This window comes from Bison bison, unplaced genomic scaffold (genome assembly GCF_000754665.1).
Source record: "Bison bison bison isolate TAMUID 2011002044 unplaced genomic scaffold, Bison_UMD1.0 scf7180017864472, whole genome shotgun sequence".
Taxonomy (NCBI): domain Eukaryota; kingdom Metazoa; phylum Chordata; class Mammalia; order Artiodactyla; family Bovidae; genus Bison; species Bison bison.
In genome coordinates, this window is record NW_011495033.1 from 11436303 (window position 1) to 11451732 (window position 15430).

Here is a 15430-nt window from a genome sequence, read left to right on the forward strand (position 1 = left end):
CCGGGATCTAGAATACATAAAGAACTCTTACAACTCAAGTATTAAAAAGACAAATAACCCAATTAAAAACTGAACAAGGACCTGAACGGACATCTATTTATAGATATGTAGATGGACACATGTAAATCTTTATACATGATCCAAAGAAATAAATCAGATATTCTAACTTAAGTTTTCTCGGGACCACGAATTTACAGTCTGACAATTTCGACCTAAGGAAGAAGCTGAAGAAAAAGAAAGGCTGAAGTTAGTATATATTTGAATTTGGAAGAATGTTGTTTTAATTACTATGGATCCAGTTTAAATCCCTTCCTCTAATTGGCAACTTATATTAATTCGTTAAATTGCTGCTGCTGCTAAGTCGCTTCAATCGTGTCCAACTCTGTGCGACCCTATAGACGGCAGCCCACCAGGCTCCCCCGTCCCTGGGATTCTCCAGGCCAGAACACTGGAGTGGGTTGCCATTTCCTTCTCCAATGCAGGAAAATGAAAAGTGAAAGTGAAGTAGCTCAGTCGTGTCCCACTCTTAGGGACCCCATGGACTGCAGCCTACCAGGCTCCTCCATCCATGGGATTTTCCAGGCAAGAGTACTGGAGTGGGGTGCCATTGCCCTCTCTGCGTTAAATTGCTAATTATATCCTAAAATGAAAAATTCTAAATTCCAAATTTTTATATTATATTAGCATTTAAGACAAAACAGGAGGATGAATTCATACTGAAAAAAGGTCCCAATAAATAGTATTAGGAAAAAATTGTCATAAATCCAAAATAAAGACAGCAAGAAAGTACATAATAATTCTACACAAGAATACATGATAAAATTAATACACCACATATCCCCACCAAGAAAAAAAGTAAAACACACATAAAAAAAGCAGTAAGTGTACTTTCTATATTATAAACCATAAACTCAAAAGCACATAGCACAGGTTAGAAATTACAACCGTCACTAATTAGGACAGTGAATTAAGGTTTATGAAATACACTAAGCTTAAAATTCTTACTATAATTTTCAGTTTTATTAATTGTATTCTCATTTCACCTTTCAAATGACATATTACATAACTGTATATATACTTTATTCACTGTATAAGGCAGTGAATTTAATGTTAGAAAGGGAATATTTATACCAACTTAGCTCACTGCATCTCTACCTAAAAATTTTTTACGGAATCTAAATAAGACTTTACAAGTTTCATATACAAAATAATTTTACAGAATTAATTTAATTAGGTCTTACTATATGGAAAGATTTAAAACTCAAAGTTTATAAAAACACTCCCAACATAAAAAGGACATGTCAGAGTGACAAAGTTCGTAAGAATAAGAAGCCAATCATAGAAATGGTCCCATGATTATGATCTATGGCTCTTAAAGATCAGAAGTACACAGAAGCTCAGCTGCACGCCTGCAGTTCTCCCATTTGGCCTCTAACAACACAGCCATATTGACATCTAAAACAAGACCTATTTACCTACTCAGCAAGAAAAATAACTGTAGGGAAGATTAAATCGGTCAAGACCAGGAGAACCCTCAAGAATTCAGACTGGTGGATAACTATCTCAAAGGAAAACTTAGAGCATGAAGATTACCTCGGCAACTTTTGGAGGCACTCCATCTCCAAGCACTTCCCTGATGAAGCAGTGCTGGCCCATGTAATACGAGAGTCCACAAGTCCTCTTGAAGGCATCTTTCAGTCGTTTCAGCTCGACATCTGTAACTGCAATTCAGAAACAGAAGATGGGTAAGAAACCTGAGGAGAAAAGATGTCTCTCAAAATCTTTACTTTTTTTTCAACCCAGTTCCTAACAAAAACTAGCAAATACTACTTCTCTTCCCAAATAAGTAAAATAAATCCAAAGATATTTTTTATAATTCTAATATTTTCAAATTTAATCTTAAAAATAAATATGAAAATTCTTGACCCACTGTCTTCACTTGGCAGAATATTAAATTATGCATACAAATTCTAGGCAGGGGTAAAGAAGAGGTAACAATTAGCAGGTAAGCTGAATGGCATTAGGCTCTGACATTAATACCTTTTCAGCAGCAATGTACTCCTCTGGAATAAAAATTATATTATTTGTACTCTTTGAGCACCTATTTATCCATGCTCCCAAATTTAGCTTAAACTGTATCATCCTCAACAAAGAAAGTAACCTATAAATAGATGATGCTAATAAACTATAATTTTTAGACATCCACTAACAAAAAAATTACTGAGCCATTACTTTATTTTAGGCATTGAAGCCTTTCACTGAATAGAACAATCTCTGTCTACAAGGAGAGAAAACTATTCTTTAGTACTATGCGGTAAGTGAAGGTACCACAAATGGTGCCTTTAGCCCACGCTGGAGAAGAAAGATACATGTATACCTGTGATGGATTCATTTTGATATTTGGCAAAACTAATACAATTATGTAAAGTTTAAAAAAAAAAAAAAAAAGACTTATGGATGGAAGGCTGGATGGAAATTTAAAGGTTAACCCAAGCGAAATGGACAAGGGCATGCCAGGCAGAGATAATAGTTTGTTTGAAAGTATACAGAGCAGGATGTATAAAGTTACCAGAAAAAAATGAACAAGGCTGGGAGTAGTAAGATAAACCTAAGGCAGTCATTGACCAAGTCATAGCAATTCTGTTCTGACACAGTAAGGAAGGGATTCAGTCAGACACAATTCAGGTATGAACTCCAGGCAGATAGGAAACAGAACACAGTCAGATAAAATTCAGGTAGTTTACCAGTTCTGTGGTAAGCAAAATGTGGAAGCAAAAGGTGGACTGCTACTATGAGAAGAAAAAGGAGAAGCTGTTGGGGAACTATTTAGAAGAAAAGTCAACAGAATTTGAAACTTAACTGAAGAGTAGAAGTAATGTAGAATAACATTCAGGATTCTACCCTGAGAAACTCTGAAAGATGGTCTTAGCATATAGAAAGGGAATGTAAGAAAAAAAAGTGAGGAAGGAAAAATGATAAATAATAAATTAAATGATTAGTCATGTATGGATGTGAGAGTTGAACTGTAAAGAAAGCTGAGTGCTGAAGAATTTGTGCTTTTGAACTGTGGTGTTGGAGAAGACTCTTGAGAGTCCCCTGGACTGCAAGGAGATCCAACCAGTCCATCCTAAAGGAGATCAGTCCTGGGTATCCATTGGAAGGACTGAAGTTGAAGCTGAAACTCCAATACCCTGGCCACCTGATGTAAAGAACTGACTCACTGGAAAAGACCCTGATGCTGGGAAAGATTGAGGGCAGGAGGAGAAGGGGATGACAGAGGATGAGGTGGTTGGATGGCATCACCGACTCAATGGACATGAGTTTGGGTGGACTCCGGGAGTTGGTGATGGACAGGGAGACCTGGCATGCTGCGATTCATGGGGTCGCAAAGAGTCAGACACGACTAAGCGACCGAACTGAACTGAACTGAAATGATAAGGACATACTGAAAATGAGCAACCTTCAGGAAACCCACTGAGTTTTTACAATTATGAGTGTAAAGTTTAGGCAAGGTTTGATGAAAGTCATGAGCATGTAGCTGGCAATTAAAGTCATGAACAAAGAGCACAAATGACATAGAGACAAAACTGGAAGAAAGCAATGCTTCCAGTACCTGCTGAGAAAGAAAAAAATATTCAAACAAGACTGACAAGGAATACTTGGGAAAAATAAAAGCAGTTTCCAAAGGACAAGAAGAAGGGGCTGGTCTACACACTCAAGGAAGGCAGAAAGGGCCAGCAAGATAAAGACTGAAGAGTGCCTGGCACACAGATTATCAGTCAAGAAGTCTGTGGTAGGGAGGGAAAGTTCACAAATTCTACAACCTGTAGGTCAATGATAAAACAATAAGAACTAATACACAAATAAGCAGCTACAGAAAAGTATAACTACTAAATGCTTAATTCATTAAAAAAAATAAATTCATAATATTAACATCCCAATTTACTGATTTCCCCCCCCTTTTTAGAATGCAAAAGTGAAAAAACAAAACAAAGATAATTTTATAAATTATAGTTATGGAGGAGAAATTCCTTCAGCTACTGGAATACCTATTTCTTCAGTATGCCTACTTTTCATTAATGGCTTTACTAACAAATTAGGATGTTCGTAGTCCAGAGAAGACAAGAAAAATCAATCACTGTGAGAATCTATACACTGTTGGTTACAGATATTTGAAGGAATGCTTGGTAATATGTTTAAAAAAAGCAATGATGACTGATGACTAATGAATCTATTCACTTATAACATGAGAAGACATACACATAAACTTTTTAAAGCATTTGTAAAAGCAAACAGGGCTTCCCTGGTGGCTCAGTGGTAAAGAATCCGCCTGCCAAAGCAAGAGACGCAGGTTCAATCCCTGGGTTAGGAAGATCCCCTGGATAAGGAAATGGCAACCCATTCCAGTATTCTTACCTGGAAAATCTCATGGACAGGGAAACTTGGCGGGCTACAGTCTATGATAGCCAAAAGAGTCAGACACGACAGAGTAACTAAACAACAACAAAAGCAAACAGACAGACTGAATAAGCTATTGTATAGGCACAAAATAGACTATCAGACACTAAAATACTGCCAGAGATCCATACTTACTGAAAATAAACAGTATTTTTATTAAAAAATAAAATCTGACAATTCCTTGTCTCCAACCTGCAGACAAGGAATACCTAAAAGTGTTCACTATACAAGTGAAACCTTCAAAATTTTCAAAATAAAAATTTAGGCAGGATGGAAAACAAAAGAGAATCAAGCCTAGAAAATTTAAGGTAGGAAAACATAATATTAATTTAGAAAGAAAAGGCAATCTCTGGAAAAATTAGAAAGTTCAACACGTGGGATTTTTCTTTACCTCCTTTCTCTCTACAGACTTCACTAAAATTGCAGTAAGAATTAAAAAAGGACACAAACTCACAAGGACAAAGAAAATAGGAGAAAGAAGAACTGAGGAACTATGAGAGTCAATCTTTTTCTGGGGAACATTAGTGTCTGGAAGAGTGGTGACTCACTTAAGCAGACCCATGAAAACTGAAACCTAAGCAATCGAAACCAACTGAGAAATGTGGACAAGAAAGTAAACTAACTTAACCTGTCTAGAGCACCCAAAAAAGGCTCCGGAACTCACTGTACCAGTTACCACACACAAAAAAGGGAGGGTAGCGGTAGAAAGCGGGATGGAAGAGAAATTGGTTGAAAGTTATAAGAGAAGTGCTTAGACTAATCTCAGGTCCCTTAAAGCACAAGAGTCAGGCACCAATCTACCATCTAGCCACCGCACACCACTTTTAGATGTAGATATATATCAAGAAACCAAAGACACAGAGACAGAAAGGCTCCATACTCGACCACACCGGGTTTAGCTACAGGAAGGACAATGAGGTATGAAAAAAGGTGAAGATTAAGTGAGCATCTGCATCGTGCTGCCCTCCCTCCCCCTGTTCTCCCCCTGGGCAGAATCAATAAGCATTCTTCTCCGAAGAAAGTAAATGATCCTAGGACAAAGACCTACTGTTACCGACATGGGGTGAGGGGGATGCCGCCATTCCCCTTTTAAAAATGGCTGGGTTCCCAAAAGGAAAATCCACAAGTCAACAAGGGATATCAGTTAAGTTCAGTTCAGTCACTCAGTCGTGTCCGACTCTTTGCGACCCCATGAATCGCAGCACGCCAGGCCTCCCTGTCCATCACCAACTCCCGGAGTTCACTCAGACTCACGTCCATCGAATCGGTGATGCCATCCAGCAACACTGGATGCCATCTAGCATCCACAACAAGGGATATACTCAAACATATAAGTCTTCCAATCAATCTTTTAATGCATAAACTATTTAAAATAAAAAGTCAGTTTGATAGTCATTATACAGTTGCTTCCCTGGTGGCTCAGAGGTTAAAGCATCTGCGTGGAATGCAGGAGACCCAGGTTCCATCCCTGGGTTGGGAAGATTCCCTAGAGAAGGAAATGGCAACCCACTCTAGTACTCTTGCCTGGAGAATCCCATGGAGGGAGGAGCCTGGTAGGCTACAGTCCATGGGGTCACAAAGAGTAGGACACGACTGAGCAACTTCACGACACGATACAGTTAAACATATACTTAACCTTATAACCCAATTAATTCCACTCCTTGTTAATTACACAAGAAAATACTGCACAGAAATATACATAGGAGCTTTATTAACAATAGGAAAAAAAAAACCAGAAACAATAACCCCTTGATAAAGGAATAGGTGATGAAGTAAATGCAGTATAGCATACAATGGAATAGTATTCTGCAGTAAACATGAAGAAACTACTGATCCATGCATCAACGTAAATGAATCTCAAAAACTACACTGAGCAAAATAAGCCAGACACAGAAGAGCATATACCATATGACTACATTATATATAAAAGTCGCAAAGGAGCAAAACCAGTTATGGTATCCAAGACAGTGGTTGACAGGTAGTGAAGTAGGGAGTATGTGACTGGAGTTGTAGGAAACAGACACCTGCAGAGAGATAGGAGGGAACTATTCTGAGGTGTGGAAATGTTTTATATATTTGATTGGGGTGGTGGCTACAAAAGTGAACAACTGTTCACTTACTGAATTCTTAAAATCTATGCATTTTATTGTATATAAATTACGTATCAATAGCATAGACTGAAAAAAAAAAAAGAATGAACAGTCAAAGAACACCAAATATTGAGGAAGATTTCAATAAGAAAATTACCAAGACAAATAGGGGAAAGGAGGGGTAAGTAGAAATAATAATGAAGGATGAAAAAAAGTGAAAACCTTCAAATATTTTCAGAAAAGGAGAATAAGAAAATTACATCCAAATAAGAATAGGGTACTGTAAAAATATAACAAGGAAAAAAGTACGATACTCTCTTGTACCTTTTCCAGAAAATTACAGGAGACTGCCCTACAACAAAATGAGGGGGTAAACAAAGGAAAGAAGACAGATCCAGGAAACACTGACTATAGCACTTCAGTTCAGTCACTAGTCGTGTCTGACTCTTTGTGACCCATGGACTGCAGCACACCAGGCTTCCCTGTCCACCACCAACTCCCAGAGCTTACTCAAACTCATGTCTATCGAGTCAGTGATGCCATCCAACCATCTCATCCTCTGTCAGCCCCTTCTCCCCCGACCTTCAATTGTTCCCAGCATCAGGGTCTTTTCCAGTGAGTTAGTTCTTCACATCAGGTGGCCAAAGTATTGCAGTTTCAGCTTCGGCATCAGTCCTTCCAATGAATATTCAGGATTGATTTCCTTTAGAATGGACTGGTTGGATCTCCATGCTGCCCAAGGGACTCTTAAGAGTCTTCTCCAACACCACAGTTCAAAAGCATCAATTCTTTGGCACTCAGCTTTCTTTATAGGAGTACATCAAAGCTGTATATTGTCACTCTGCTTATTTAATTTATATGCAGAATACATTATATGAAATACCAGGCTGGATGAAGCACAAGCTGGAATCAAGATTGCCAGGAGAAATATCAATAACCTCAGATATGCAGATGACACCACCCTTATGGCAGAAAGCAAAGAACTAAAGAGCCTCTAGATGAAAGTAAGAGAAGAGAGTGAAAAAGTTGGCTTAAAACTCAACATTCAGAAAACTAAGGTCATGGCATCTGGTCCCATCACTTCATGGCAAATAGATGGGGAAACAATGGAAAGAGTGACAGACTTTATTTTTGGGGCTCCAAAATCAAGGCAGATGGTGACTGAAGCCACGAAATTAAAAGATGCTTGCTTCTTGGAAGAAAAGCTATGACTAACCTAGACAGCATATTAAAAAGCAGAGACATTACTTTGCCAACAAAGGTCCATCTAGTCAAAGCTATGGTTTTTCCTGTAGTCACGTATGGATGTGAGAGTTGGACGGACTGCAACAGGAGAGAGGTAAAGGAAATTTCCAGGATGATTAAGGTATCTGAGGAGGACAGCTACGCAGTAAGCACAGAGAACAAGACCAGATTAGAAATGAAGAAAGGACTCCAGAATAAAAGTGGAAAGTCTGACAGTAAACTAATACATCTGACCACAATGATAATATCTTAAAGAGGTATTTCACCTTCAAAAAAATAAATCTTGGGACTTCCATGGTGGTCCAGTGGCTAGGACTCTTTGCTCCCAATGCAGGGGGCTCGGGGTTCAATCCCTGATCAGGGAACTGGATTCCACATGCTGCTACTGAAGAACCAGCTCAGCCAAATAAATAAATCTCAAGGACTGGTTTTACTTTAGGTTTTGCTTAATCTAAGGAACTGTAGAAACATTTCAACTAACCTATAACACTCATGAGAGTTAAGAAACCAACTAGAATCTTATTGAAAACTATAGGAACAGAACTAAAATCCTTTCTCAAACAGGAAAAGTGAAAGTGAAAGTCACTCAAACAGGAAGTATGAATAAAAGACAAGGGAATAAGGGAGAAAGTTTGCTCTTCTCATATCAACACAAATTTTTAAGAGAACTGAACACAAACCTCATTCAACAGAAAGCCTTGATTTCAAGACATCTCAGTTTCCAAAGTATTCAATTAGTGAGAATTAGCAACTCACACTCAAATACAAGATATGGTAAGAAAAATAAAGTACTTGATAGTCACTTAATGATTAGAGCACTAAAGTATTGATAAAAGCAATTACACAGAAAAGGCAAATACTGAAACAGAAATAAAATAAAGATTATGGTGTTTACCACAGAAACAGAATCCCTCCAGTAAGACCCTCTGAAATGCAATCAGTCAACGAATCATTAATTAAAGGTTACTGGGCCCTTACTGATCACATGCCCAAAAACTGTGCTAGGCCATGAGGAACACAAAACTAATAAGCCAAGTTTGCCTTCGAGGAACTCAGCCAAGAGACAGACTCATGAATAAGCAATGACAATACAGTAAACATAAAAGACATAGTTGTGCACAGGGAAGAACACCTAAAAACGGGAAAGAGTGCTCCCAAACTACATCACTAAGTACAACTAAGAACAAAGCAGATAGCTAGTTGTGATTCTAGTGACTATTTGCACATATATATATATATTTCATATCAAGATCTCCTTGTTGTGATTTCTTCTCACATTTGGGCATCCAAAGCATGACATTCTCAAGACCTAGCTGACCTATAATAAACCTAATATAGCAACTTATCAATATAAACAACCTAAGCTGAAACTCCAATACTTTGGCCACCTCATGTGAAGAGTTGACTCATTGGAAAAGACCCTGATACTGGGAGGGATTGGGGGCAGGAGGAGAAGGGAATGACAGAGGATGAGATGGCTGGATGGCATCACCGACTCGATGGACGTGAGTTTGGGTGAACTCCGGGAGTTGGTGATGGACAGGGAGGCCTTGCGTGCTGCGATTCATGGGGTCGCAAAGAGTCGGACACGACTGAGTGACTGAACTGAACTGAATCACCAGTTACAAGAGAAAATACTTGTCTTCTGAGCTAAGTAGGATTTATATGCATGTGTGCTCAGTCACTCAGTTGTGTCTGACTCTTTGTGACACCATGGACTGTAACCCACCAGGTTCCTTTGCTCATGGAATTTTCTAGGCAACAATATTGGAGTGGGTTGCCATTTCCTACTCCAGAAAATCTTTTCAACCTAGGGATCAAACCTGCGTCTCTTGCACCTCCTGCATTGGCAGGTGGATTCTTTACCACTGTGCCAGTTGGGAATAGAGAAGTAAGATTTACAGCTTGTATCAACTGGTGTAACAGTGACTGATGTGGCTGGATTTGGTTTAAACGTAACCACAAATCTGTGTTTCCTGAACACCTTCTCATCTAAGACTTTCCCACTCTCTCTCATTACTTGGTTTTCAGCACACGATGAAAGCAACAGTATACTGTGTGAGCTAAGGGGAGGACGCTGAAGTCATCCAGGCAGTCTATATCCCAGTGACGGACTACATAGTCAGGGTGGTGGGCACTAACAAGAAACTTGTACTTAACACTCTCCACTATTTCTGAACCGAATTTCATTTGATTCTCTCCCATCACTATCAATAAATACTGTCCAAATAAATGAACATACATGTGTAATTCCAACACAAAAGGCCAGAAACATGAGGCATCTCCTTTGTACCTGACTATTCTCAGATTCGACACTGGGAAAAAAAGTTGTATGAATAAAATATTCTGTAGCTCCTCTGCTCTGGAACACAAGTTCAAGAATAAAAGGAATTACTGGTGGTAGTAAAGACTAATGATGCAAAGTTCAAAAACAGAAATACTGGTAATATAAATGAAGTGGGGCAGGTAGGGCCTGTGGAACCCTAGAACACACATATTCCTTCCCCAGCATGAAGCTGCTACTAAGTTCCAGGCATAGGCTGCAATGTAGCAATAAGGAACCCAAGAATGTAAAATTTTTGTGAAATCTCTCTACTTTAAAAAGTATTAGCAGTTAATTAAAAAAAAATTAACCAATATGCAGTCTTAATATGGCCCACCAGCTGCCAAGTTTGGAAACCTGTGGTCAACTGGTTATGAGCACAAACAAAACATACATATATTTGAATCTAACACTGTCACTTGTGTGTGTGTGTGTGTGTGTGTGTGTGTGTGTGTGTGTGTGTGTATAATAAAGGTTTAAATGCAGGAAAAGAATGGATGTCCAATAATGCCAGTCTAGGAGGAGAGGAGATTTCCAGCAGCAATGAGAGCAGCCCTGTTCCCTTTCCACTCCTAACTCTGGAAGAAAGTTGTGACAAATGAGGTCCAGAGGGAGGAGGTAAAAGTTCAAAAAAGAACAATCTTTTTCTGCCCCTCTCCTTTTTCCTCCTTACCTGCAGACTAATATTACTACCCCAGCAGACCCACCTAACCCTGGAACAAAGGGACGGAAGGAAAAGAAAAAGCAAGGAGGAGAAACATCAAGAAAAAGGAGGCCATTTCTGCAGGTATGACAGACAAGCATAGAGAAAGTATTGTCATTCATTAATTGTAAAGAAGGCACCCAAGTCACCTCTTAGTATCCTCAGGGAATCAGTTCCAAGACAGGCACTGCCACTCCACTCACCAAAATCCAGGGAGGAACAAAATCTCTTATATAAAACGATGTAGTATTTGCATATGATCTAAAGAAGTCCTCCTCTAGATTTTTTTTTATACTCTGTATTTTAAGTCATCTCCATATCCTTTCTAATGGGCTTCCCTGGTGGCTCAGTGGTAAAGAATCTGCCTATCAACACAGGAAACTGAAATATCCCCTAGAGAAGGAAATGGCAAATCACTCCAGTATTCTTGCCTGGGAAATCCCATAGACAGAAGAGCCTGGCTGGTTACAGTCCATGGGGTTGCAAAGAGTTGGACGCGACTTAGCAACTAAACAATTCCTCATAATACCTAATACAATATAAATGTGAGGTAAACTGCTGCCAGGAGCCAGCACGGGAGTTCCCACCCATGACAAGGTCATGCAGGAGAGCCCTGATGGGCAAGGCGAGTCAGGGCTCAAGGGCCCCCCTGGATCTGCCTGAGCATCTACCCCAAACCAGAATCTGTCTGTTTTACTATTTCACGACTTTCACCAACTCTTCTGACATTAACGGGGGCTATCCCCAACCACCTTTCTCTGAAAAAAATCAACTTAGAGCTCTAGTTAATAAATCTCCTGGGCATAATAGGAGTGTTTCAATTCAAACCCCTCCGATGACTTTCTAGCTTGCCTGACAGGTTTGTTTGGACTCCTGCAGCTACCCATGTGATTGTTCACAGCCTCCCAACCACGAGAGGCACGGGAAGCTTAAGATATTCTAACAATGCAGAGCTTCTCAGAGAGTTAAAATTTTAAGAATAGAACTAGTAGAGGATTTCTTTCTTGAGCTAATGCTTGCTGCCAAGTTTCCATATCCCTTACCTACTGTGTCCCTGGGAGTGTATTGATTAATATAGTTGCTATATAGAAATGTAAGTAGTAACTTTAATGTTTGTAACCTTGGACCCTTGAGTTAATTCTTTCCTTGTTACAGCCCACCACACTTTTGCCCTATAGGAATGCAACTTTATCTAATGCTTTCGGAGGGTGGCGCCTGACTTTAGACTAATCACCTTTAAAGAAAAATAAGTTTTCTGAAGAAAGGGTCATAAAATGTTAACAGGCCTCCTGGCCAGAAGATGATGTAAATCACCTAAAGCCTTTGCATATGATAAGTTTGCAGAAAGAAAGCCTGGTTTCGATAGGAGTCAAAGACTGCTGACCTTGCATGACTCTACACCCCCTATTATTCTCTAATGCACAATTTAAGGTATAAAAGCTACTTTGGAAAATAAAGTTGTGGGCCTCGCTCATCAGGCTTGGTCTCCCCGTGTCGTTCTTTCTTGTTTCCTTTTCTCTCCTTTTCTTCTCTGTTCTTCCTTCAGGATGAATGATGGGAGCGTGGGGGCTCTCTGAGACTACTTATTTGCCTGGGCTTCTAAGACCCACTCGAGAAGGTGCCTAAGGTGGGGCACCTTCCGCGATTCGAGAGAGCGCCTGTGGCCTCCGTAGTCAGAGCAAGTTCGGTGTCACGAACTTTATTAGTTTCCCACGTAAACCAGTCAGGTCAAGCCTCTGTGTCTTTCTCCTTTTATCTATCCTTTTAATCGCCAACGCCGTCCTCCTGAGGGAATCCCTGGATCCAACCAGGGTTAGGGTTAGATGCTATCAATATATAGTTGTCTGCATGTAACAGGACTGGCAAATTGAAGTTTTGTGGGTTTTTGGAACTTTCTGAAATTTCCCCCTCCCAAATACCCTTCTTCACTTTCACTTTTCACTTTCATGCATTGGAGAAGGAAATGGCAACCCACTCCAATGTTCTTGCCTGGAGAATCCCAGAGACGGAGGAGCCTGATGGGCTGCCGTCTATGGGGTCACACAGAGTCGGACACGACTGAAGTGACTTAGCAGCAGTAGCAGAGGGTGTTTTTAAATGGATTTTTTAAATATAAGGCCTTTGACTGTGTAGATCACAACATATTGTGTAAAATTCTCAAAGAGATGGGAATACCAGACCACCTTACCTGCTGCCTGACAAACCTGTAGGCAGGTCAAGAAGCAACAGTTAGAACCAGACATGGAACAGCAGACAGGTTCAAAATTGGGAAAGGTGTGCGTCAAGGCTGTATACTGTCACCTTATTTATTTATATGCAGAGTACATCACGAGAACTGCCGGGTTGGATAAAGCACCAGCTGGAATCGAGATTGCCGGGAGAAATACCAGTAACTTCAGATATGCAGATGACACCATCCTTACGGTAGACAGCGAAGAGGAACTAAAGAGCCTCTTGATGAAGGTGAAAGAGGCAAGTGAAAAAGCTGGCTAAAACTCAACATTCAAAAAGCTAAGAACATGCATCCGGTCCCATCACTTCATGGCAAACAGATGGGGAAACAATGGAAACAACAACAGACTTTATTTTGGGGGGCTCCAAAATCACTGCAGATGATGACTGCAGCCATGAAACTAAAAGATACTTGCTCCTTGGAAGAAAAGCTATGACAAACCTACACAGCGTATCAAAAAGCAGAGACATTACTTTGCCAACAAAGGTCCGTCTAGTCAAAGCTATGGTTTTTCCAGTGGTCATGTATGGATGTCAGAGTTGGATCATAAAGAAAGCTGAGTGCCAAAGAATTGACGTTTTTGAACTGTGGTGTTGGAGAAGACTCTTGAGAGTGAGTCCCTTGGAGATCAAACCAGTCAATCCTAAAGGAAATAAATCCTGAAAATTCATTGGAAAGACTAATGTTGAAGCTGAAGCTCCAATACCTTGGCCACTTGCTAAGAGCTGACCTACTGGAAAAGACCATGATCCTGGGAAAGACTGAAGTCAGGAGGAGAAGAGGACAACAGATGATGAGATGGTTGGATGGCATCACAGACTCAATTGTCATGAATTTGGGCAAACTCCAGGAGATGGTGAAGGACAGGGAAGGCTGGCGTGCTGCAGTCCATGGGGTCACAAAGAGTCGGACATGACTGAACGACTGAATAACAACAACAAGAATATAAACAAAAGCAGAAAAAAGATTTCACTGCTGTTTGTCTAGCTGTTTCCAGTTACATAGTAATCCAAGCATATTCTGAATGGCCCATACAGCTACATAAAATATCAGGAAAGCTAAACAAAACTATGTATTTCAACTAATTATATACAGGCGGGGCTTCCCAGGAAGAGCTAGTGGTAAAGAACTCGCCTGCCAATGCAGGAGATATAAGAGATGTGGGTTTGATCACTGGGTCGGGAAGATCCCCTGGAGGAAGGCATGGTAACAACTGACTCCAGTACTCTTGCCTGGAGAATCCCATGGACAGAGAAGCCATTGGGTCCAAGCAGGCTACAGTCCACAGGGTCGCAAACAGTCGGACACAACTGAAGCAACTTTGCATGCACGCATACACACATACAGAGGTATCCCCCAGTTTCCAAAAGTTCACTTTATACCACTTCACTTTTAATGAGAAACCTGCATTAGCACCTCTTTTCGTTAACCAAAAGAAATCTGAGGATGTTTGTTTTTATGAAAAAAAGGTGACAAGAGAAAACAGCTTTCAGCATTTGTTTTGCAAAGGACTATTAGAGAGGCATCATGCACCGCAAGCACTGCCACGCGCCTTCCCTAGGCACTCCACCAAGCATCTCAGCATCAAGCCACCACAGCTCTGAACTCTGTCTGTGGGCACTGTGTTTTACCTTTATTCCATAAATTCTTATTCCTGGAATCACCTGAGGTGCACTGAAAGAATTCTGATGCCCAGGCTCCAACCCAAAACAATAAACTGAAGTCTGTAAGTAGAACCCAGGGATTCAAATGTTTGCTAAATAAATGAATACATAAGTAACATTCTAATAACACGAAGTAGAATATAATAAATAGCCTAAATGGTATAAGCAAGTGATATGGGAGTACAGAAGGTTACAGAAGAATCTAGGAAGTTTCATAAAAGGGGGCCATTCTCACGCTAGAAAATTAAGAATGAGCCCAAGACAGAGAAACAGGAAGAACAGTCAGGTATCAGGAAGGGAGTGAGCACAGAGGTCAGAGGATGTTAGGAATGTTTAGAGCTGGGGGTCCCCAGTCTCCAGGATCTAAGGCCTGGTGATCTGAGGTGGAGCGGATGTAATAACAATAGAAATAAAGTGCAGAGTAAGTCACCTGAATCATCCCCACCCCCACCCCCGGTCTTCCACGAAACGGGTCCCTGGTTTCAGAAAGGTTGAAGATGACTGGTTTGCAGAACAGTTTTAGAGGCTGGAATGTAAATTGTGGGAATTGTGAAAGAAAAGTATGGGAAAAGAAGTGGAAGGAATATCTACAGTGATAAATATGCTAATGAGTTTTATGTTTTCAGGAGTTATTCTGGTAAGAGTGTGAAAGAAGTATAATAAAATGTAAACTTTTAAAATTTGGAATGCACACCTGGAGGCTAATGAAAAATT

At 40.1% G+C, this 15430-nt stretch overlaps 1 protein-coding gene across 1 annotated transcript in view; it reads right to left on the bottom strand.

The window, feature by feature from the left end:
• The window catches only part of USP32 (ubiquitin specific peptidase 32), a 204900-nt gene that overhangs the window by 138843 nt on the left and 50627 nt on the right, over window positions 1-15430 (bottom strand). The window contains exon 2 of the mRNA XM_010861577.1: window positions 1594-1721. Coding sequence (XP_010859879.1) covers window positions 1594-1721 — 128 coding nt within the window. The remainder of the gene's footprint in view (window positions 1-1593; window positions 1722-15430) is intronic.